The sequence below is a fragment of the Carcharodon carcharias genome, chromosome 14 (genome assembly GCF_017639515.1).
Source record: "Carcharodon carcharias isolate sCarCar2 chromosome 14, sCarCar2.pri, whole genome shotgun sequence".
NCBI classification, from domain to species: domain Eukaryota; kingdom Metazoa; phylum Chordata; class Chondrichthyes; order Lamniformes; family Lamnidae; genus Carcharodon; species Carcharodon carcharias.
Genome location: NC_054480.1, coordinates 60,794,888 through 60,821,290, shown reverse-complemented (window position 1 = coordinate 60,821,290; position 26,403 = coordinate 60,794,888). Strand labels below are relative to the sequence as shown.

Genomic DNA, 26,403 nt, shown 5'->3' with positions numbered 1-26,403 from the left:
CAAGATGGAAGAGAAGGGCATGAAAGTAAAGTATAAAATTCGTGAATTACTGCTGAAACATGTAAACTGCCATACCTATATAGAGCATAACAAAAACAGAATTACCTGGAAAAACTCAGCAGGTCTGGCAGCATCGGCGGAGAAGAGAAGAGTTGACGTTTCGAGTCCTCATGACCCATGTCTGCTTGTATTCCATTTCCACATTTTCCTTTTTCATTGACTGGCGGTGAATTTGCCTGTTCCTTGAGACTTTTCCATCAATTCTGAAGAAGGATTGAAAACGTTTTTAAAAATGTGGTGGGGGTGGGAAGATGAGAACAGTATTTGGGAAGAAAAAAATGTTGCAATAGAAGGAACGTGCATGGTACTGAGTCTGCTTTCAATTAAAGGGGCAAATTCATTCAGCTTTTGGGAAGCAACAGATGGTCTTTCAGTGTCACCTCAGGATTTATTCTCTATTCAGGGATCTTAGTAACATGCTTTTCTATACTGAAACTAACTAGTTTTGGATTCTAATATTTAGGTCAGAATTCAGATATCTTGCGTCCCAGTAACTTTGCCCATTAAGGGATGCCATAAAAAATAGTTAGTACCTAGTCTTTTAAATTGGTGCACAACAACCTTTCAGGTGATTCCAGATTGTTTAAAAAGTAGTGATACATTTTTCTAAAAGAAAATTTGATGGCAGATTCAGTACTAGACTAAAGTTAGCAAGAGGCTGATAGCATTTGAAAACAGTGTCTGGAAGAATGCTGTCTATTGAGCCTGGTTGTTTTAAGTGCTTGGCTTTTAATATTCTAGTTTACATCTTGGAGATTGGAAATCATAGAAAATAAAATTGTGTGGATTAAACTGACGTGAGTTAACAGGGAAACATCTTTCTGCAACATAGGAAAAAAGGACGAAGACCATCTCCTGTTCCTAAGTTCTTTTTCCTGTTTCACTGGGATTCAGACCAATCATGAATCAAATCCAAAGATGAAAACTACTTAAATGTGCAGTCATAGTTTAATATATTGATTAATTTAACTTTCTGTGATCAAGGTTTTTCCCCCAAGTATTTTATGTAAATGCCTGCAATATAATGCATTCGATTTTAGGGATGTAGCTTAAACATAGCCTCCATTTGAGTCAATTCTCATCTTTCCAGAAAATGCAAAAAAAGTTACAAATTCTTTGATGATTATTCCATATTTTTAAATATCCTTTTTTAAAGTGAAATATGCTCACTCTAAAAGTTGCTAAAATTGAGATCTGTACATGGTTTAGCCATCTCTCAATCAATTCTAACACCACAGATCCAAGTAGATTTACAGTCTTTAATTTTTAAAGGTTTAAGGTAAGTTGACCACAGTTTGAAACAAATGTAAAGCTGTTTTGTAGTTTCTAACAAGGGTTACTTGCTAAGTGCACAGGGAGGTTATCCATCTAAATGTTTTTTGCATTAATTCACAGCAACTGTTTTTTATATAACATATCTAGCTAAACCAAGCAGGAAACTGACCTTCATCTATTTGGCTAATGATGTCATTCAGAACAGTAAGCGAAAAGGTCCTGAATTCACCAAAGCCTTTGAGGGGGTTCTTGTGGATGCATTTTCACATGTTGCCAGGTACAGTATGAGTTATTGAAGAGCTATATAATACCCTTGGAGGCATTATTCTACAATAATAACTTGGGATGGGTGTGTTGTGCAGTAGGTAAGAAGCTCATTTGGCTCACTAGCTGATGAATAAGTTGGAAAGAAGATGTGATGTACCCAGAGTACTGGTGCATTTGTTGTTGCAATTAAGATGCTATTGTTAACCAGTCCTTAATGGCACATCAATTGCATTTAGTGCCCTTTAGCACATTCTCAACTTTTCCGGCATCTTCCACTTATTAGATGTACCTGTGACATAACAGCACTGAATCTCAGACTGACCATGGTATCGAGTGGCTAAACTGACTAAATGTTGATATAAAATGTCAGTGGCAGTGTGTGAATGGGCACTCTTCATCTCCATTTTTGAGTGCTCTGCTGGAAAAGTTGACCTCTATCCTATCAGTAACTGGCCAGTCTGCACATGCTTAGAAGCCATGTTATTTTCGATCCACTTTATAAACTATAAAACACACACATCAACTGTGGAAGAGTTAGCTTCACATTAGATCATAGTGTATCTGTCGGGTTCTCCAATGCCTCAACTGGTTAGGAAAGTAAGTAGCTGAGCCACATGTAAAATGAGAAAGTTACACTGGTTTGTGCTAGTTAAACTGTTTTGATTCACAATGATAGGAGTGCTGCAATTGGAATTACATACTACAGTTAGGAATAGGGAAATGAGCTAGGGTACTACATCCAGTCGCCTTCCTGCAATCACTGTTGCAGGTAGGTTTGTGAGATGCTCCACTGAGGATAGGATTGGCCTGATTCCTGTGCCCTTGTCTTAATAATTTCTCTCAGCTTGTACCTTTGATCATAGGTGGTCTTTTCTAGTCTTTTTTTAAATTCAATTTTGCAGTAGGATAACTATAATGAAAGCTGTGATGTTAGTAACAATTGTAAACAAGAATAATAAAGTTACTGGAGTTTCTGTTGATTTTTTTTCCCTTTACCTTCCTGCAGAGAATCTGAGCAGAGTTGTAAGAAGCAAATGGAACGAGTCCTGAATATCTGGCAGGAAAGGATCGTCTATGATGTTGATTTTATTCAACAACTTAAGTTAACTGTGGATGAATCTAACAGCCCGCTTCCAGTAGGTATGCATATCAAAATTAAAATGTGACCTTGTCAGCATACAACCTGTGTATTATAATCTGAATTAATCAGATTATCTTTGTCCTTAAAGGTACTTGGTTGAAACAAACTGCCTCTTAAGCCTCATTTGTAAAGTGGGATAGTGTTGTTTGAGATGCTTTCATGTTGCCAGCTATCTACTAATCAATGAGTCTGTTTAGAATAAATTATATTTCTGTTTATGTTAATCTCTCACTCTCATGGTGTTACTATGAGAAGGAGTCAAATTGAATGCAAACACAATTTGAGTATTGCAAAATTGGGAAACCAGCCATTCTGATTTCTAATGCCTTCATGTGTTTGATTTGAGAGCAGTAGAGCTGATGGCCTGGCAGTGGGTCTCCACACTACCCTTTCAGTCTGGAAAAGTACTCGACATAAAGGGGAAAAGTGGAGAAAATAAATACATACTTAAAAAGAAAAGCAGTTCTTTAATGGGGACGTAGTTTGAAAAAAAATCAATAAGGCAGTCACAGTAAGATTGTCAAAGTTGTCAGAATAGATTCCTACGTTTGTGTTGTGACAGCTTCATACAAGTGACGGTCTGCATGCTTAAATGCTGCTTTTCACCAGCGTCATTGAGGGAATTTGAGCAGAGGTGAAATATTTCCCTAGATAAGGAAATTTAGAAGAGTTACCTGCATCTGCCATCCAAATCAAGTGCAGTACTGGCACAATATTTTATATTGTAGGGTGTGATAAGTTGAAAATGCATAGGAATCCTTTTGCATGTTGAAGTCAGAATAAATTGGGACTTGCTGACCAAATTGTCATATTGATTTGTATGTAAAATTGAGTAGAATGGGGAATATTACAGTGGGCTTGTTTGGTTGTCCTTGTGTTTATTTTTGGACAGCACTGTCTATGATGTGTTGCTGCATTCTTTTGCATGTTTGGCCAAATTAACGGTGATTGCAGAAAAACTGTGTGTAAAATGTGCTGTGAAACACAGGAAGCAATGGTCAAGCCATAAGAAATGTTAAATATCACTGTACAACTGTTGTCCACCCTAAGAACTTTGAAACTTTGATTCAAGCTTGCAACGCACACTTACTACTTGCTTGGCTATATCGTATACTATACTAAAACGTATTTTAAATCCTGTAAACTTGCTGTGTGCTCTAGTGCTTTTCTCACAAATCAAAATTAATTTATGGTAAATGTTAAATTCATGTTTGGCCAATGGCAACATATGTCTCCGTATGTCCTGGTTGACAGTTCAAGATTTTTAAAAATCTAAGTATAAAAGTATTTGGAAATGAGTGAAATGTGCTGAACTAAATAGCCCCACACTGTGCTTAACCCTACACTGCATTTTAAAAAAAAAATCACAGATGGCTTTTATCCTAATGGTTCACAGTAGTTTTGTTCTGTATAGTTAACACATTAGAAAAAATACAGTAAGGAAGGAGAGAAAAAAATTGAAGTGTTATATTGGGAAGACTTGATAATTTAATCTTGCATTATAGTTTCAAAGAGCTTCAATAAATTAAGCAGCTTCAAAGAGTTATTTGTATTAAGTTCTTGCTACAAGGGTGAATCATAGTCTTTAAAAAATTCTGACTTTAATCATTCTGGAAATAAGTCTGTTTACAATTAAAATTCTGTTTAATCCTTTTTCAAAACTATTAACTGAAGATAAGCACAGTTGACGAAGACAGTGATCTAAAGCAGGGTGAAGAGAATCAGAGGAAATGAAGTTTAAAAACTTGAAGGGTTGTTACTGTGTGCGCTGCTACCTGTAAATCTACTTTGGCAGTGGTAGATTTTAGACAGTGAAGTGATGATCTAAAATTCCGCAACTAAATTTAATCTGGTTGGCTTTATCTTGTTTTGTCTTTTGTGAATGTCCTTCATGTACTCTTCTTGCATTTGCCTTGATGATGTAATTAGCAATGTCGATTTTTATCCCAATTTAAAAATTGTAATGTTTTGAATTTATAATCAATGATCTTTGAAATACATATTTTCCTTTCATGTACCTACTGAAACTGAATATGTAATTAAGATATATAGACTTTAGTGCTGTAAATGATATGATAATGTTGAGTAACATCCATATTTACATATTCTCGGAAAAGTTTTGATATCCTAGTGTTGCCCTCCGGTAATAATTCCTAAAGGAGCAATTCAAAGTTGGATTAAAGTATTGCAGGCAACACTTTAAGCTGGCTGACAACAAATATTCTGAGTCCCTGGAAATGAATCTTATTTTAGAGTATTTGCCTTTCTGATGTAGCCTCTCAATCCAAGTTGGGTGGTAATTTCAGGTCTGTATTGTGATGCTGTGCTTTTTGCTATGATTCTTTATTGTAAATGGAATAGATATGCAAGTTCTTAGTTTGCTTTTTGACAAGATTCATTCTACCAAATGGCTCTTGAATATCACGATCTGGCATGAGATAACTTGTGTAGTTGACAAGTCACTGCAAAATATACATGATTTTAAGTACCAGATTAAATCTTTGGTAATTATAAATATGTTTTGCTGCTACACAAATATCTAACGAATTAGTGTGTCAGGTATTAGTTGCACAAGTGGTTGAAGAAATGAATCAACCCTTGGACTTGTGAATCAACGATATGTTCTGTCAGTCTGAGGTCAATCAAGGCCCTAAATAAATAATTTAAAAAAAACAAACCGTGAAAATATCAGAAATTGAGGGGATTACAGCAAGAGATTGTCTAAATGTAATTTTTTAAAAAACTGAAAACATTTAAAAAAGAATAATTGAAAACTTAATGAACTGGAGCTCAAATTTGTTTGGGAAATTGAACCACAGATCTGTGAAACTATTTCATAGCAATAAAATCGGAAATTGAACATGAAAGAAAAATCAGATTGTGGCTAGGATGTAGCATTCATTCTATGTTTCAACAGAGACTGACATTTGTTCCTTACAGGTAGAATGTAATATTGGTTTTCATGTTTTCAGTAGCTGCTTTGATGAGAAATCCTCATGTATTTTGATTTATAAATCCGCAATACATGAGTATGATCCGAATTAGAATAGCAGGGCCAATGGAATATCATTGAACCTTGCATTTTCTGTAGCAAATGCATACAACTGAATTTTGAAAGGAGGGAATAGAAGGAAAGACTGTCTTTTTGCAACTATTACTAAGACTACTCCGTAATCAAGAAAAATTAGTTGGTTTTGCTAGACTTTTCTTTCCTCCAAAATAGAAGCATCTCTGCCATTTGACCTATCTAGCAACTTACTGAGAACTCTCAACTTTGAAAGTTAGTCCTTTCTAACCTGTAGTGACTAAGTTTTATATATAATACACTATGATCAATTTTTTAAATAAACTTATAATGTGATTTTAAATCTTCTTTAGATAGCTAGCCTTATACTTGCCAGGAAAGCTTGCATTTATGTCAGATCTTTCATCCTTATTGGATTCCCAAAAGGCGCCACAGCCGATGGTAGTTTAAGCCATTTTTATATTCTGCCTGCCACTGATTTGAGTTGGAAATTTGACAATAAATTGCAAGTGAAATATGTCCAACAAACATTACCATGTAGAAATGTCAATTCTGAATAGATGATACTGACTGGCAGTTAGGATGATTATCTTACAAATTTTTACACCAATAAAGTAGTTAAACTTAAGTGAGATTTGCTGTAAAAAGTGGTCACAGGTCTGCTGGGTACAACAGGCATTGACAATTGTAAGACTACACAAACATTACTCAGCATTTCTGCCTCAAAAACAACGACCCATGCTTTGTGTGTTTTTGACCCCCTATTGGCATTTTAGGATTATTGTATAAACTGAGAATTCCCCAACTCTTTGAATATCTTTTATAATGCATTTTTTGTAGCTTAGAGTGCTGTAGAATTGCATTAGCATTGCATCGTACAATGAAAATTTTTGTAAAACTTTTCTACCCCAGTAATTACCTTCTGACAGCAAATTTAATCTTTGCAGAGAGTACTGGTTCTAAAGTCGTATATGATCAACCACCATCTTGCCCGTCATCCAGTGAAAGGCAATCTCGGTCTAACAGAATTCGTAATGCTGAGGTTGTTAAAGGTCATGAATCAGCAACATCTGACTCTTCATCCAGCATCTCATCTGAGACCAGATATATAGGTCAGTAGGTTTCCAGAGAGCCAACAGTATACCACCTTTCTAAGAAAGATGGAATAATTCCACAAAAAGAAGTATTTTACGATGCATCCAATCTTTACTATTTTGTAAAGTTGGTTGTGTCTGTGTCCACCCTTTGATCATGGCTCAGAACCTTAGAACTGGTTAATATTTGTGTTTTTTTTAAGCTCTTGATTTAAAAAGATGGGATTGACTTACCTGTTTATACTGCTCATGGATTGGATTTCAGTGTATTTTGCTTTCTGTGCTGAAAATCTAGTGGAAGTGCAAAAGCTTAGGTGGTGAGGTGGTCAGGCTATAACCGAGATCATGTAAAGCACATTTTCCCCTTGTTATTGAGCACAGAAATGTTTGTAAAAAAAACAAGGCTTGAACTAAGAAGGTGGATTGCAACGATATTCTGCCTTTCACATCTTCAGAACACAACAGTCTTTATAGCCAATGAATTACTTTTATTTCTAGTCATTGTTATTATGTAGGCAGATGAAGCAGTCACTTTGCTGTATGTTAAATAGTTTTGTGGCATCTTTTAAGTTCTCCTACCTGAAGAGACAACCTTGGTATGAAATTTCATCAGAAAAACGGTACACGAACAACCCCACATTCCCTTGGTTTATGCACTGAAGTGTCAGCCTAAATTTATGTACATAGATGCTGTAGTGACTCTTGATTCATTACTCTTTGACTCAAATGTCAGAGAGCTAGCATTGAATCAACTGACCAGTTTAAAAAAAAACAAAAGTTAATGATTACTAAGGAAGGAATTGATAATATTGTTTTAAGGAGAATATGCTCTGGACTAAAAATCACACCTCTTTCCATTGTGGTTTCTACAGGGTTACTTTTACAACAACTTCTATGTAGTAAGTTTCCACTTTCAGCTGTGCCACGGGAGGGGTTGGGGTGGGTAGCTGGTGAACAACAATTGATCAGTTTTGAATACTGAGAGAGAATCTGTGAGACATCTCAGACCAATCAATGTACATGGAATCCTAGAATGGTACAGCACAGAAAGAGACCATTTGGCCCACTGAGTCCATGCTGGCTCTTTGCAAGAGCAGTTTAGCTAGTTCCATCCCACACCCTTTCCCAGTAGCCTTGCAAATTTTTTCTCTCAGGTGCTTATCCAATTCCTTTTTAAAATTGAAGCTGCCTCCACCAACCTTTTAGGGAATGCGGTCCAAATTTTAAACATTCACTGCTTAAAGTCTTTCCTCATGTTACCTTTTGTCAATCACTTTGAATCTATTTCCTCTGGTTCTCCGTGCATGGGAATAATTTGTCCCTATCTAGTCTGCGGGGAGCCCACCCCCCCAGCCTTGGTTTTGAACGCCACTATCAAATCCCCTCTCAACTTCTTCTTCTCTAAGGAAAATAACCCCAACTTCTCCCAGCTATCTGTGTAACTGAAGCTCCTCATTCCTGGAAAGATTCTCATTCATCTTTTCTGCACCCTCTCTAATTCCTTTACATCCTTCCTAAACTGTGGTGCTTAGAATTGACACAATATTCCAATTGAGGTCAAACCAGAGTTGTATAAAGGTTCAACATAACTTCCTTGCTTTTGGTAGTTGATACCTTGATTTGTAAAGCAGAGGATTTTGTATGCATTTTTAACAGCTTTCTCTGCTTGCCATGCGAACTTCAATGATTTGTGCACATGTACCCCCAGGTGTCTCTGTTCCTGCACCCACTTCAGAATTGTGCCCATTATATTGCCTCTTTGTATTCTTCCTACAAAAATGTATCACTTCCCATTTATCTGCATTGAATTTCATCTGCCACTAGTCTGCCCATTCCACCAGCCTGTCCATGTCCTCTTGAAGTCCATTACCATTCTCCTCTCAGTTCATTTAGTATTATCTGCAAATTTTGAAATTGTGTCCTGTACACCTATGTCTGAGTCATTAATAAATGTCAAGAAAAATAGTCCTGGTGTTGACCACTGGGGAACCCCACTGTATACCTTCCTCCAATCCAAAAAAAACTTCACCATTATAGCTATCCCTCTTTTATTGCTCCTAATGTATTCCTAAAAAAGTGTGCTAAACAAAAACATGCTGAAGAAAAATCACATGCCCATAAGAAGACATGTAATAAGGATGGGTTACGCTCCTGACCTGTAATTTTTACATTAAAAAACCTATTGGTTACCTTCAACCTAACTAGCTCAAAAATCCTCTTCTACTTACTACTCTTTCTACTTAACTCCTTCTTTCCACTTCCCACCTCCTGCTTGCTGATTTGCACCACCTGATTGAAGCAGTGAGTGGGAGGGAGCAAGGGGTTTCGGACAGAGGGAGTGAGGGGTTCGGGAGAGAGAAGAGTGAGTGGGAGGGAGTGAGGGATTTGGGTGAGGGAAGTGGTGCGTGGGAGGTTTGGGAGAGGAATGCGGCAAGTGGGAGGGAGCGAGGGGGTTTGGAACAGATGGTGAGTGGCGAGCAGGAGGGAGTGAGGTGGTTTGGGAGAGGGAATCAGTGATGTGATGGGAGCGAGGGGTTCGGGAAAGATGGTGAGTGAAGCGGTGGGAAGTGTTTAAGAAAACAGGCTGAGCATGCCCGTTACAATGCAGTTCTTGGGGCATCTGCTGTAACTGCACTAAAAGAAAATGGAGGTCAATTTACAAATCCTGCTAAAATGAGAACGCTCATTAAACGGTGGACTTCCGCTTTGCTGGGAAGCCTATTATGTTAAACTTTATCAAACACCTTTTGGCAGTCCATATACATGCATCATCTCCTGACGGCAAGGTCAGAATTCGAGCAGTGTTGACTGAAGCCTAAGAGGAGGTTGCTGATCAAAGATTGGTGCTCTTGGTAAATAGAAGCCCTAAAAGTGAGGGGAAGAAAAAAACTTGCCATTAAAATAAATGGACTGGACCCACATGTGATTGGTAACTCTTTTGAGTACAAACACATTTCCATCTGTTCCTATTCAGATGAAGTTACATTGTTTCATAGTTTGCCATTGTGAGATTTGAACTCTTGATCTTGGGGTTACAAACCCAGTACCATAACCACTTGGCTATTTAGGCCAAGTCACATGTGATTGGTACTCTAGCTGTCCAAATACAAAAGTTAAGGCTAATATAAATTGAGCTGTTCAATCAACACAATCTTGCATATTCAGGTGTTTTAGGGTTAAGCCTTATTTATTTTCTTGGATACAATACTGCTAATCACCTGTATAATTGTTCTGAGCATCTTGCATTTGAGGTGTACCTGACCTGCCAAATATTTAATTATACAATAACAAACCAGGACTACATCAATGATGTTTTCGTGATATCAACCGGATGTTTTTATTTTTTGCCCATGTGCTGCTTCAATCTCTTCAAGGGCAGATTGAGAAAACAATTGCTAAAATTCTTTTTACTTAGTTCAGTTGGTACAAATTTGCGATGTGTAGATAATGTGAAATAATGAACATGCTGCACTTCCTAACCAGAAATAGTTTCTAGTTTACCCTCCTACATTCTCCTTTGTAGCTTTCTATTTTGAAATTTAACTGACTTTGCAGCACTTCTTGAGCCTGGCTGTCTGCTTTTTTTCTAAAGCATCCTAAGTGACAGCCCATTGAGAAAAGGTTGGCAACAACCGGTCTGAAACATGACACATCTCCAGCTTAAGTGAGAGCTTGCTTATTCTAGGAGAAACCACCCAATTATGTTTGGCAGTTTTGTTTTGAAAGAGATCTATCAAGTTGATGAGCGATGTGTATATATAGGACCATGCCAGGATATTTGACTATTTAGTTTCTATCCCATTTTGGTGCTTTCCAGGCAAAGTGTACCAATATTCTAAACAGAAATAGAGTAAGCTTAAATATTTCAAGCATTACAATTTCAATTACAATTCCCCCTCATTGATGAGTTTCCTGTACCTTGATTAGTGGAACGGTTGTAGCCTAACCAAGCAGAGGGTTGCTGTAAGCCTTTTCATACAGAGCCGAGAAGACCCCTTACCCCATTCTTGTAAAATTGTTCCTAAATTCTTGTGACCAGTATCATAAGTTGTGTGCTGTTCAATCTGTCACACACAAAAAAACAAAACTTCGCAAAAAGGCTATAAATTCAGCCAATACTTTTTAGGAAAGTAAAAAGATCATATGCCTGATGACTCTAGGTTCTGATTTCTCAGCAGTGGCATCATTTAGGATATATCAGCAATTAAGCACCACTTTGGACAACAGAGGATGTCATAATGGGTCCTAGTTTCTCTTGAGGTAGTTTTGCCTAAAAATACCATATACCATACTGGGTGGCTAAGATCTGGGCAGAGGCATAGTCGAAGCAAACCTAAGAAATAATGTTTTGCCAAACCCAAATACATTGCATTAGTCAGCCTAAGGTCAGGTGAAGGGGAGACTCCATCTAGCTCTGTATTTTATCCCCTTCAAGTATTTATCCAATTAACTTTTGAAAGTTACTTATGATTATGCTTCCACCACCCTTGCAGGCAATTCTTTCAAAAGCATCATAACTAGCTCCAAATTACAAAAAGGTATCATCTACCTTCTTGTTCTTTTGCCAATTAAATCTGTGTAATCTGGTTATTGACCCTGCTGTCAGTAGAAACCTTTCCAAAGTCCTCATTGACACATATCTACACAAAACCTTTGCAAGCTAACAAGCTAAACTTGTTTGCAACTTGAGATGTGGGCTACCTCACTATGAGTTAGGGTTTAAGTTGTAGCTGATATACATTTCTTATCCTGTACATTTTGAGGTTCGTAGTTTTTTCAATAAGCAGTAAAATTTATTCATTCTTCATAATGTGTCTCCATTGTGTTAACTTAAATTTTTCAAAGTGCTATCTTGAGAGGTGGTGTTACTTTTAGCACGTGCAGATTTGTCAACTCTGTAAACCAAATATTTTGCTGTTGAAGTCACACTGCTCTCTGTCATGAGGTATTATTTATATTTCAGACTTTGTCTAAGCACAATTTGATATGGATCCCCCTTCAGCAGATCTCAGAACCACAAGAATCAGGTGGCCATCTAAACTATTTTGTGTTCTTTAGGTAATACAAGTTTTAAGAATGGCTGGTTTTCCCATCAGTTGAATCTTGCTTCAGTTTTAGTTGACGGTACGAGAGCACCGCCTAGATTTGAACCCATTTCTCAAACTGTGGCTACTGCCTGGGCTTACGTCAGTCACGTGACTCTTGGACTCTGGTATAGGTGCACTGTCTCACAACTGGCAGCCTTCGGACCCAGACTGTACCGGACTTTTGATTTTGCTAGATTTCAGGTTGGGTGCTTTGGGCGGTGGGCCATTCAGGCCAGGCTGGGTTGGGTGGGGTCAAGGGTTGCTTGGATCATGGATTAGACATGCGTGCAAGTAGCGAAGCAGTTTACTGTTCCAACACCATGCAGATGCCTAGCTGAATTGTCCAGGTAAGTTTAATTTTAAAAAAAAATGCAAGACAAATTCTGAATGTCTGGTTTTCAGACCATTCTGGTTTTTAGACAGCTGGTTTTGAGAGAGAGTACCTTTAAGGCCTTTCTACAAAAACAAAGACAGCAAAGCAGAGTGTGGCTCCTACAGAGGTATCTCACTTCTGTCCATAGCAGGAAGGACCTTGTTCGCATCATCCTGAACAGAATTGTGGCAGAAATGAACCCACCTGAGGCTCATTGTGGCTTTTAACCAGGTCACAGCACAGTGGATATGATATTTATTGTGAGACAAATCTAAGAAAAATGCCTCGAGCAGAACATATCCCTTTACTTAATTTTTGTTGATCTCACAAAGGCGTTTGACGTAGTCAATAGGGGAGACCCTCTGGATAATCCTGGAACAGCGTGATTGCCCAAAAAAATTTGTCACGGTCAGATAACTGTTCCACGATGGAACGAAGGGCCAGGCCCTTTTAAGTGGCAAATCATCAGCTCCCTTTGAGGTCTCGAACAGAGTGAAGCAGGGCAGCGTTCTAGCACCAGCCCTCTTTAACCTGTTCTTCACCTGTGTCATTAACCATGCTGTTGCGGAACTCTAAGAGGGAGTGTACCTCTGATATTGTCTTGATGGCTCACTCTTCTACGACGTCTCAGTGCACAACCAAAACTTATGAGAAACTCATCCAGGAAATCCTTTTCGCCAATAATTGTGCCTTAATGACTCACAAACGAGAGATCATGGTTGACAGATTTTTCAGAGCCTTCAAAGCTGTTTGGATTGACCGTCAGTCTTGGAAAGACTGAGATTCTTTCTCAGCCCTTGCCAAAGCCCACCATTGTTCACCCAGACAACTCCCATCATTGATAGAAAGCTGAAGAATGTTGACAGCTTCAAATACTTTGAAACCATTATCACTAATGATGGTTCACCTAATAGAGATATCAGCTAGGATCAACAAGGTGAGCCAGGTGCTCAGGCTTTGCACCAGAGTAGTAAACCACCATAGCATTGGACTGACCACGAAGACCAAGATGTATAACACTCTTGCCATTACTTGTCTTCTATGGCTGAAAGTCCTGGACTTACCACAAACACACAAAGCAATTAGAACAATTTTTACGTGCGCACTCTTCGCTCCATCTTTGGTACCTGTTGGCAAAGCCGGATCACAAACCTCGAAATCTTAGATCAAGCCCAGACAAAAGTGTTGAGGCAATGCTCCTGAGAGCTTAACTGCGGTAGTAGGACATGTACTTAGAATGGAGGACTGTTACATTCCGAGACAGTTGCTGTATGGAAAGCTGGGATCTGGCAAAAGAAATCAAGGTCGGCTGTGCAAGCGCTATAAAGTGTGGCATCAAGTCTAATGAGCTGGAATAATCAGCATGCGAAGGAACTTGCTGGAGTGTCCTGATTTATAGAACTTCTTTCACTTTTGAAAAGGATCAATGTCTTATTGCTGCCTGTGAGCAACTCATAGAGCAGTGTCTGTCCATGTCACAACATGAGTTCCAATGTTCCGACTGTTTCCAACTCTGTTTTTTCAGACTGGGACTACATGACCATTTCAGTGTTCATTGTTGATGAGTCTGTACATCCGTCGTCTTTTTCAAACTCGAAGAATAACAGTCACCTTTATGGCCTTTCTATCATTTTACAAATATTTTTTGCATTATTGAAAATGTGTACAACTTTGCATTCTTGTTTCAAAGGATTTAGAATGTTTAATTCCATACTCTAATATATGATTTTATTTATATTTTCTTTTTGCATTAAGCCAGTGTTTTCTTCATCCTATGTGTCTTGATGGAAAAGCGTCCCATTGATTGCATCTTCTGCCAAAATGCTCTTAATGAACCAGATTAAAGAAAGGTGATGTGAATTTTAGATAAGTCTTGTGAAGGGACTAGTAACTCTGTTTTTCCTCTCTACAATCAAAAGAAATATTGTGCATTTATGTAGTGCCTTTTATATCCTCTGGGAATTCCAAAATGTTTTACAGTCAATTAATTACTTTTGAATGATAATCACCATTGTTATTCAGGGAAGCATGGACCTCTATTAATACCTCTCTCCACCCAGCATTCCACCATAACGGGCAAGAGTGAATCTGGTAAGTGGGGTGGCTTTTAAAAAGCAAAGGAAAAATTACCCTAATCAGTTATGTTTATGCCCATTGCAGTTATGATGGTGGCATTCGCAGGTCCCGCTTTGCCATAAATCAGGCTTCCACATTGCAGTTGGGAGCCTAAGTTAAATGTTACAGTTGCCGCACAGGTTTCCTGAGGTCTCTAAACCTAGCCATGAAAGGGAATCAGGAACTATCGGCTTGCAAATTAAGTGTCTTTCTTAGCATACCTTGTGGAACAGGAGTGTTTCCCTCACCTAGCCCCTCAAGGAAATATGAGCCTTTCTTTCTCTGTTCCTTCCTCTACACTGACCTCTTCCCAAATCCACCTCCCATAGCTTCTCCTCAGTGGTTTTTCTTTTCTTCCCAAGGGTTGCAGCTGCTGTCTTATATTGCTGGTCTTCTTGCTCGGCTGATAAACAGTAAATGACAGAAAAGAAATTATGGAAGTTAGATCTCTGCGTAGCTATTCTTGCCAAGTTCTTTGGCTGTTTTCTTTCTCCTACAGCCTTCCTGTAAATATTAGAGCCATGGTGTACAGATTTGCGCACAACAAGGTTACGAATCAGCAAATAAATGATTAGCCAGATATTCAGTCTTTGCTACTACTGATTGAGGAATAAACTTGGCCGCTGTACTGAGAGCTTCCTGCACTTTATGCTGTGGGGATTTTGCATCTTGGTTTAATGCTTCATCTGAAAGCAGCACCTCTGAATCATGTATAATTCCCTCATTACTATATTGCATTGTCAACCAAGCTTCCATACTCAAGTGCTATACGAGGATTGATTTCATGACTCCTGACTCAAGATGAACCAAGCTGAAACCTTATGATCCGTGGAGTATATTTTAATTCAAAGAATGTTGACTGCACTAGAGTTCATGGCATAATCATTTTCTATGGTTTTGGCGGAATGCTCACTTTCATCTGGGGGCCATCAAACCTTATTTATATGATATTTGTACTTATTTACCCTTTCAACCTGATCAGCTAATCTGTTGATTAAATGGTTATTTTGTATTGTGAATATCTTGTGACAGCACCGCTGATTAATTTTGGACGGTATTGACATGCAAAAATCACTTACAAAATCTCATGTTGGAAGAAAACCTTTTCTCAACTTGAGAAATTCTTTTTCAGATTTTTAAGAAATACTAACATACGAATTAGGAGCAGAAGTAGGCCATTTAGCCCCTTGAGCTGCTCTGCTATTCAGTAAGATCATGCCTGATCCGATTGTGGCCTCAACTCCATTCCACCTACTCCCGATAACCTTTGACTCCCTTGTTAGTCAAGAATCTTATCAGTCAAAATCTATCTACCTTAAAAATATCAATGACCCTGCCTTCACCACTCTCTAGGGAAGAGAGTTCCAAAGACTCTCGATCTTCTGAGAGAAAAAATTTCTTCTCACTTCTATTTTAAATGGGAAACTCTTTATTTTTAAACTATGTCCCTAGTTCTAATCTCTCGCACAAGGAAATGCCCTTTCAGCATTAATTACTTTTCAGTATATCTTTCGAAAGCTCATTTCTTGGCTCCTGACATCATTACAGCTTAGTTCAAACATGGACAAAAGAACTGAACTCAAGGGGAGGTAAAAATGACTGCCCTTGACATCAAAGCAGCATTTGGGAATTAGGGAAACTTTGGGGTTACCATTGACTAGAAACTTAACCAGACTAGCCATATAAATAATGTGCCTACAAGGGCCAGCAGCTGGGAATTCTGCACCGAGTAACTCATCTCTTGACTCTCCAAAGCCTGTTCACCAAGGCACAAGCCAGGAGTATGATTGATTGATTGAATAACCTCCACTTGCTTGGTTGAGTGCAGCTCCAGCAATGCTCAAGAAGCTCAATACCATTTAGGACAAAGCAGCCCACTTGATTGTCACTCCATCCACCACGTTAAACATTCACTGCCTTTACCACTGGCGCCCTGTTGCAGCAATGGGTACCATATACAAGATGCACTGCAACTTACCAAGGCTCTTTGGACAGCAGCTTCCAAACCGCAACCTGTACCATGTTGTGAGAATGTCTGATTTCATGATTCATATGTCTTGGAAATGTAATTTTTAATTGTAAGCTAAATGGGGAAAAAAGCCTGGGTTTGGGAAACTGGTAAGCATCCTGAGATAATTACCATTCAAAGATATGCCTGTGTTTACTTAAAGGAGTTAGAGGTGTGAAAACAATAGCAACAGGTGGCCTGCTCTTGGTTTAGGAATGGAGCTAGCATGTCAGGTAAGATTGCAGTTGAAAACAAAAACAAAAACAGAATTACCTGGAAAAACTCAGCAGGTCTGGCAGCATCGGCGGAGAAGAAAAGAGTTGACGTTTCGAGTCCTCATGACCCTTCGACAGAACTTGAGTCGAAGGGTCATGAGGACTCGAAACGCCAACTCTTTTCTTCTCCGCCAATGCTGCCAGACCTGCTGAGTTTTTCCAGGTAATTCTGTTTTTGTTTTTGTTTTGGATTTCCAGCATCCGCAGTTTTTTTGTTTTTATAAGATTGCAATTGGCCCTGTTAGAGATGCAAATTATTCAGTTAATTTCCCAGATTAAAGCAAGGTTTGAAACAAGATGGTTTTAAAGTATCCATATACATTTCATATCAAAGGACAGGCTTGTGAATAGTGGTTGATTGGTTTGAATTTCTATCTGGGACATTCCAGCTGTGCTGCTTTTCCATGGGAATAGATTGCAGGGAAGCTGTCTTTTATTTGCGTTTATCTATGTGTTTTCTCACAGTCAGCTTGGAAGACTGGGAAAGTAGTTGTGTATATGCTGACAGCCAGAAGAAGGGGCATAGGGGCTGTTTGAAACCAGGATTGTTCCTGAGTTAGGGCCACTAAGCAGAAATTGAGCCTGGCCCACGGTTGCAATGAAAAGTTCAAATTTGTGAGGAATTTAAATTTACAGATCTACCTGGTAATGCTTGTAGAAGAGATCAGCAGTGGAATCCTCGCAGAGAGAGAGCGCTGGATGTTCATGCACCAGACTGGGTAACTGAGAAGAGGCGAACTGGGCCTCAGTTAAGTTTTAAGAATTGTGGCACGTTATGGCTTGGTCTTGGGAGAAGTGAAGGGATCCTCAAGATCCCTGGAAAGCATATGGAACTCTTGGGTGGAAGTAAAAACAGAACCAGAAGTGGTCTGTTGAGATTCTCTGATTTAAATAATAAGGGTTTACAGAATAGTGTTAAGTTACTGCTACTTGCATTGTTTAATTCCTGTACAGTAAAAGGTTTTTTGACATGTGAAATCTTGTGACATAATTTTTTTCAGTTAATAACTGGGAGTTTGAATTTATTTTTAAAAGTTAACGGTCTCCCTCGAGTTTATAATAACCACCTAGAAGGACAAGAGCAGCAGGCACGGAAACATCACCATCTGCAAATTCCTCTCCAAGCCACAGACCATCCTGACTCGGAACTATCGTTACGATCCTGGTATAAACCAGTAACTTTAAAAAAAAAATTAGAATTCCCAGTTATTAACGGAAAAGACCACACAGCAAGATTTCGCATTTTTAGGGAAAATATTTTTACTGACAAAGGTAAAGGGAAAAAGCACTATTAACTTAACACTTTATCTCATAAGCCCTTATACTTTAAACTAAAATTCTGAACAGAACTCTCCCTTTTCTACTTTTCATTTCAACCGAGAACTTTTTTTTTGCATTGCAGTTTCTTGAGTATCCATTCAAATCTCTTGGAACCAAACCAGCATGTGTCTCAGCTCCAAATGGTTTACTGTAATTTTTCTCCTTTTTTCCAGTTATCTTCTGAGGTGAGGGGTTTCTTGGATATTCTCCCACAAGCATCTGACTAGTCCAATTCTTCAACCCTATTTCAACACCTCACGAATTTGGATTTCCTCAGCCTGTCCATAGCCTCACTTGCATCCTTGCGTAGGGACTCCAAATTAGAAACACCCTTTGTTCCTGATGGCCCTCTGTTCCTTTTACTGGCTGTTGCCTTCTCCAAGCTTCTCCAGACCCAGACTGCCAAATACAGCAGAGATATGCCAAAGCAAAAAAAAACTTCCTAACCCCACAACCCACCTCTATGGCAATTTGACACATGGCCTGCTTCCAAATAGAAATGCAAATTAATTATCTTAACTTCATACCTGCCCTTTGATCTGAAAAGATGTGGATACTTTAAAACCTTCCTTTGTTTACCAGGTACCTTCAAACTTTTTCTTTGATCTGGGGAAATTACATGAACAATTGAAACACACCAGGTTTACACCTTAACTTGAGACCCTCTTCCTAGATGTCTACAGCCCGTCTTGAGATATTCAGAAAGGCCACTATAATTGTGTGTGTGAATACTTCTCATCATCACCCCAGCAACACAATAGGACTCCTGCTTTGATCTGCGACTCCAGGCTTAACTGATAAGCCATCCAGACAGAGCTTTCTTTCATTTATCCTACATTTAAAATCAGCCTCTCAAACCAGGATAACATAAACTCAAATTTATAATCCTAAAACATATTAATCTTAAAATTATGCATTTGTAACACTATATCACTGTTCCTTCACTGTCACTAGGTCAAAATCCTGGAACTCCCAAACAGCACTGTGGGTGTACCTACACAAGGACTGCAGTGGCTCAAGAGGACGGCTCACTATCACCACCTCAAAAGCAATTAGGGATGAGCAAATGGTTTTGCCGGCGATGCTCATCCTATGAAATAGTAAAAAAAAACCTGATAATAACAGAGCCCTTTGTTGCAGAAATACAGCGATCCTTTAGGTAAAATATTTCCTTCATACTTACTTAAGATCTGGAGTACAAAAGTGAGGAAGTGAGGTGCTTCAGTTATACAAGGCCCTTTTAAGGCACCATTTGAAGTACTGCATTCACATTTGGACACCAAACTGCAGGAAAGATATACTGATCATTGAGGGGATGTACTGGAGCTTCACCAGAGTTATAACAGGGCTTAAAGGATTTAATTATGAGCACATCTTCTGTTTAAACATTATATTCCCTTAAGTTTAGAAGGTTGAGGAGAAATGTTTACAGATAACTTAAATTGATGAAGGGATTAAATAGAGTAGATACAGAGAAACTATTTCCTGTGGTGAGGGAATCCAGAACGATAGTGTATAATCTTAAAATTATAGCTGGACTATAGAAGTAAAATCAGGCAGCACTTTTTCTCACAGATGGCATTAGAAATATGGATATGGATGGGAGTAAATTGAAATTTTTAAGATGGATTGATAGATTTTTGTTAGTTAATGCTGACAAGGGATGTCATAAGGAATTGGAGCAGGAGTAAGCTATTCAGCCCCTCAAGCCTGTTCCACCATTCACTGAGATAATGGCTGATCTGTTTGTCGCATCACTTCCACTTTCCTACCTGCCCCCGCCCGCCCCCCAAATAACACTTGACATCCTTATAGCTCAAAAATTTGTATAACTCAGCCTTGAATATGTTCAATGACCCCGCCTTCACTGCTCTCTGGGAAGAGAATTCCAAAGACTAATGACCTTCTGAGAGAAAACAAATTCTTCCTCATCGCCATTTAAATGGGAGCCCCCTTATTTTTAAAATGTGCCCCCAAGTTCTAGACTCCCCTACAAGGGGAAGCATCCTCCCCAGGTTCCACTCTGTCAAGCCCCCTCAGAATCTTATGATTCAAAAAGATCACCTTTCATTCTTCTAAACTCAAATGAATATTGGCCCAACCTACTCAATCTTTTTTTCATTAGGCAACTCCTTCATCCTGTCATGAGGCAATGCCCTTTTTTTGAAAATATAATTAAACTTTCAACTGACTGGAATTTTTGCAATTTGAACTGAGAGAAAAGTGTTTAAAATGCATGGCCACATTCCAAGGTGAAAGTGAGAAACAAACAAATCACCCTCAGGGGAGTGTGAAGAGAGAATCATTTCCTATAATTCAGACACCCATTGAAACTCATAATGTTCTAAGGAAGAGACATTAAAAATGCAAGGTATTGGATAGTGAAACAATGGCTGTCACAGACAGATGCACCAGAAATCTCTTGGAAATACACAAAGGGTGAAGTATTTCAAGGCAAGGCTGCCCAGCCGCTAGAGAGAGATTGCAAGTGACAAAGGCAGTGTCAAGAAAGTCTTCACCAGAGGAGACAGATTGAAGGCTGCTCTCTCTCGCTTTTGGACTGTATTACCTGGTTTGAGAAGCGAACTCTTCCAGTAACCTACCAGTGAGTTGAGATCTTGTAATAATTGCAACACCATCTACATCTGATCGCATCCAAGAGGCCAGCTAATGCAAATTGGCTGCAGCGTTCTAAAATCTACACCTCAAGGACAATCAAAGGACACTTAACCAAATATTCTTTTACTTTTTTTAATTGCACTCTTAATTCCCCTTATTTCTGAAATGTGTTTGTGAGTTGAAATGACTGCATGAGGGCCGAATGCTTGATGTCGCGTTTTTATTTATTTTTCGGGCTTAGTGGTTAATAAATTTGCTCTTTATTTGACTCAAAATCTTGTTTGATTGGCTCCTTTTTGCTCATAGCTTAAATGGTTAAATGCATTCTGATTTGGAAAAGACACACCCTCATGAAAAAGAAACTTTTAAACCTTTGCTGTGTCTAACCACGGAGGTTGAATAGAGTTCACTTGCTCTCACCTGGTCGTTTACAATCCCAGGACTCAGCCTAGCGAGCCTCTGTGAACTGCTTTTAATGCAATTATATCCCTCCTTTTAAGTAAGGAGAGCCAAACAGTACACACTACTGCGGGTGTGACCTTCACTGAGCCCTTGTACAGTTGTAGCAACACTTAGCTACTTTTATACTCCATCCCTCTTGCAACAATGACCAGTGTTCCATTTTGCCTTCCCAACCGTTTGCTCTACCTGCTTTTTGTGAATCATGTACCCGGACACCCAGATCCCTCTGTACCACACATTCCACAACAAACGTTTGACAAATTGGCCTATATTAGTTGATTGCATGTCAGTAGGAGAACATTTGGGGGGGTTATGATCATTATATCATACATTTTAGGCTGATTATAGAAAAGGACAAAGAAAAATTAACTGGGGGAAAACCAACTTCAATGGGTTATGAATGGTTCAGGATTGAATAAATTGGAGTCAAAGGTTGGCAGGACAAACTGTAGTTCATCTGTGGGCTACCTTCAAAGAATAGATGATTCTGGCACAGTCAAGGTATATTCCCTCAAAAGGGAAAGGTAGAGCAAACGAATCCAGAGCTCCTTGGATGACAAAAGAGATAGAAATTAAGGTAAAGAATGTGTGCTTAAGACAAATAAAAGCAAAATACTGTGGATGCTGGAAACCTGAAATAAAAAAATGCTGGTGAAACACGATTCTGGCAGCATTTGTGGAGAGAGAAACACAGTTAACGTTTTGAGTCCACATGACTTCTTCAGAGCTAACGAGTAGAAATTTCATGTGATGGATTTTACACTGTTTAGGAGGGTGTGGAGCAAGATATAAGGTCATGGGTAGGGGACAGTTAAGCTTAATACAACCTAGCTGAATACAGAAAGTTCAGAGCTGAGGTCGAGAAGCAAAGAGGGAGTATGAAAAGAGACTTGCAACCAGTATAAAAGGGATTCCCAAAATATTCTACAGGCATATAAATATTAAGAGTGGTAAAGGAAGAGTAGGGCTTATTATGGACCAAGTAGGGGATTTATGCATGGAGGCAGAGGGCATAGCTGAGGTATTAAATGAATACTCTGCATCTGTCTTTACGAAGAAATAAGATGCTACCCAGGCCATGGTAAAAAAATAAACTAATTCAGGCACTAGGTGAGTTTAAAATTGAAAAGGAGGCGGTATTGGATAGACTGTCTGTACTTAAAGTTGAAAAGGCACCGGGACCGGATGAGATGCATCCAAGGATACTGACGGAAGTGACAGTGGAAATTGCAGAAGTCCTGGCCATAATTTTTCAGCTTTCCTCAGACTTGGGTGGTCCCAAAGGACTGGAGAATTGCAAATGTTCAAAAAGAGGATGTAAAGGTAAGCCCAGCAACTACAGGCCAGTCGGTTTAGCTTCAGTGATGGGGAAACTTTTAGAAACAATAATTCGGGACAAAGCTAATAGTCACATGGTCAAATGTAAGTTAATTAAGGAAAAATCATGTTTGGCTAACTTGCTGGAGAGCTTGGAGGCAATAATAGAGGGTTGATGAGGACAATGCTGTTGATGTGGTGTACATGGACTTCCAAAAGGTGCTTGATAAGTTGCTGCTCAAGAATTGTGAGCAAAGTTATACTTATTGGAGTAAAAGGGACAGGCAGGTAAACGAAGTTGTATACTTCAGCCATGATCTAATTAAATGCAGAAACAAGCTTGAGCTGAGTGGACTACTGTTGTTCCTGTGAATTAGGCTTATTTGAAGTTAGAATGCAATTGCGTCAAACATTAATGCAACTGCTTAGATTTTAAGAAACCAAAAATAATCAGACCATTTTTCCCAATCATGAGAGAAGTGCTTCAGAATGAAGGAAGAAGCTGTTGTATTGATGTTCCTTCTCCATTGTTCCTTTCCTCTCTTTTTTGCAGGTGTACTTCCATAGAATCATAGGATAATGCAGCTCAGAAAGAGGTCATTTGGCCCATCATGTCTGTGCTGCAAATCACTTGGGGTGGAGAAAAGCCTGTCTTTTTTTTTTAAACGTTTCACATGTTTTCCAAATGCTCATTATGTTTGGAATGCGTAAAATCAGCCAGCAAGTGCTAGTGGACTTTTTCTTTTTGAACCAGGCAGGATGTACATGTAACAAAAGCCAAGTGCAGCACTGACTGCTGGACTGATCACTGCCTTATCTCAAAGCTAAGCATTAAGAGCTATCCCCTACACACACACGGCATAAAGGTCTAGAAACTTCTCAAGGCTCAAACAACAGTCATGAAGGAATGTCTCTTTAAAAAAAACATGAGTCACCTGTGTACAGTGCAAATGGGCACACTCACTGTAATGAAAATGACTGGGCGACTTCCATTGCTGTATAGGCACTTTGCGCTACCTCTCATAAGCATCAAGATTGTTTTAATCGAAATAGTGAGATAATCCAGAAACTACTGGAAGAGAAATATCACCTCTACAGGGTTTACCTCAGTGACAAGTCATTATCAAGCACGATGTCTACTGAAACATCCTCAGGACTGGACTGTCCAATGCAAACTCGCAGAAATGCAAGACATCTGGCTGAATCAGAAAGCAGATGAAATTCAGTCATATGCAGACCACAAAGATTGGAAGAGATTCTATAATGCTCTGAAACTGTCTGCAGGCTCCAGTCTACTGATTCATTACCAATCCTTGGTGCCGATGGTTCAATGCTACTCACGGAAAAGGCCCACATTCTAAAAGATGAGCAGAATACTTTAACCACATCCTCAGTCAGCCTTCATCCATCAGTGAAGAAGTAGGTTGCCACCAACTGTTCTGTTGATGATCCTCCCACACTAACAAATGAAGAGCGCAATCACAGTTCTGTCTAGTGACAAAGCCTTAGGAGCTGATACTAAGCTGGGGTCAACAAGCCTGGAGGTCAGTGCCTAGTGAAGAAGCTCATTAAACTCTTTCAACCTGTGGGAGCAAGGAACTATGCTGCAAAAATACAAAGCTGCCTCCATTGTCCAACTGTACAAACAAAAAAATACTTGCCAGCCTTGCGACAGAGGAATCTCACTCCTCTCCATTGCCAGCAAAATCTTCACCAGAATCTTTCTGAACTGCTTAGTGCAACATTTTGACCAGGATCTGCTGCCAGAGAAGCAGTGTGGTTTCTGGAAAGTTCGAGGAACCAGTAATATGGTATTTGCAGTTAGTTCCAGGAAAAATGCCAAGAACAGACCATGGACCTCTACACCGCATTTAGCTAAGGCTTTTGACAGTCAGCTGTGGGGGCTTTTTGAAAGGTAATAGAAAAATTCATCACAATGGTTTGACAGTTCCATGACAGCATGCTCACACATGCCTTGTTGGTGAGTATTCTGACCCATTCTGAATCGTTATGAAATAGGGCTAAGCTGCAAACTTCTTCTGCATGTTTTCTCTTCCATGCTCTCCAGTGCTTTGCATGATGGCAATCCTGGCATTGAAATCAGATAATGTATGGATGGGAAGCTGCTCACTTTGAGACGCCTCAAGGCAAAGACCAAGGTCTCCAAGGATATGCTTCACGATTTCCATGTTTGCCAATAACTGTGCACAAGCTGCCAGTTTAAGAGCTGGCCATGCAATGTAGCGTGGACTTGTTCTCCAATGCTTGCGATCACTTAGTTTTCTTTCATGCTGATCATAAGATCTGAGGTAATGAACCGCCTTGCTCCAGGAAAGCCCTATCATGTTCCCAAGGTTTCAACCCATGACCAGAATCTCTCTGCAGTGGATATCAGCAGCACACTCCCTGAGCTGTCTATATTCATAACCAGACACATGCAGTTGCCAAAGCAAGGGTAGCCTTTAGCAGACTTTGAGCATCAGTCTGCAAAAGAGTGCCTAGTTGTTAAATTACACATTTGCATGTCTTTTGCTGCATCACCACTGACTGGATTTTAATTTTGTGACTTGAAAGCTCAAGAAAGCAGTGAATAGAATGAGCCGTATTTCCACATCTTATAGTGCCTTTAGAATGAAACCAGTGTTTTCAGTATTGACTGATTTCTGTTTTCTTATTACAAATCACATAATTTAAGTTTGTATGCTTGGAGAAATTGCTCAACCTTGATTGCACTCTAGTATTGCCTTTTGCCTCGGGTGCTATCATTACTGCCTATAGTTATAAATAGTCTACATATTTTCACCAGTAATTTTTGATCCTTGTGTTTATACAAGGTTAAGCTGCGAATAACCTCCACAGCTGTTGGAGTTAGAACTATAATAGGAGTGTTTCATTTGCCAACAGGATTAAAAACTTGTTTAAAAAAAAGGTTTGATTCTGCAGTTCTTTATATCTTTCGGTACACAAGAATTTTTAAAATCCATCTCATTTTGCTAGAGATGCATGGTTTAATTATGCCTGCATGTGTTATGTATGGCAACATGTAAACCATAAATTTTTGTTTTTGTAGGTGAAGAGAAGCGAGCACCAAAACGTAGCTATCCTGTTGTTGAAGATGAAGAAGATGATGATTACAGAGTCAACTACTCTCCTATAGACACTGGCACAGGTCCACTGTTGGTACGTGCTTTTAATGGAAGCCATTGAACCACTATGAATGTAGGATTTGGTGTGTCTGATACTAAAGTGATGTTAGTGTAATTTCATCAGGACTGGAGTTTGTTTGTAATCATCATAGAATAGAATCGTTACAGCACAGAAGGCCATTTGGCCCATTGTATCAGTGCTGGCTCTCCTAAGGAGCAGTTCACATTCTGCCACTCATGCCCTCTCCCCACATGCCTGCACATGCCTTCTTTTCAGATACTTAGAAACAGTAGAAAGATTTACGGTACAGGAGGCCACTCCACCCATCATGTCCGATTATATTATCAATTATGTTAATATATTATGTAATCAGTTATATTATCAATTATCAATATTTAGAATGCATCAATTCTTTCAAAATGGTTTTCCTGTTTCACTTCCTATCAAAGTCTCCAGAAATAGGGGCCTAAGTGCATCGTCTGATCAAGTCTCCAGAAATAGGGGCCTAAGTGCATCTTCTGATCAAGACTTTGATAGGAAGTGAAACAGGAAAACCATTTCGAAAGAATTGATGCATCCTAAATATTTGCCATAGATTTGATATCAGACTTGTCTATGAATATGATGCCAGCTTTACACTAATATAGTTCTTATACAAAACTGATAATGGTATAAGTAGTGTACTGGCACAAAATGTCCTGTTAACTTAGATTAAGCTTAAAATATAGCTCAAACTGGAGTGAAAGCCTCCTTTCTATAAAGCTTGTAAGGGCTGTCAGTGAAAATTCAGTGCAATTCTATTGACCATGCCTCCACTG

General features: G+C 39.0%; 1 protein-coding gene across 4 annotated transcripts in view; it reads left to right on the top strand.

Moving 5' to 3' along the window:
• Positions 1 to 26,403, top strand: part of LOC121286982 (regulation of nuclear pre-mRNA domain-containing protein 1B-like) — a 42,371-nt gene that overhangs the window by 2,274 nt on the left and 13,694 nt on the right. Inside the window, exons 2-5 of one of the 4 annotated variants that reach the window (XM_041204368.1) lie at positions 1,483 to 1,612; positions 2,609 to 2,742; positions 6,716 to 6,880; positions 25,509 to 25,618. In XM_041204368.1, the coding sequence (XP_041060302.1) occupies positions 1,483 to 1,612; positions 2,609 to 2,742; positions 6,716 to 6,880; positions 25,509 to 25,618 (539 nt within the window). Of the gene's footprint in view, positions 1 to 1,455; positions 1,613 to 2,608; positions 2,743 to 6,715; positions 6,881 to 25,508; positions 25,619 to 26,403 lie in introns of all 4 variants that reach the window. The other 3 variants (XM_041204367.1, XM_041204370.1, XM_041204369.1) reach the window with 3 other exon arrangements.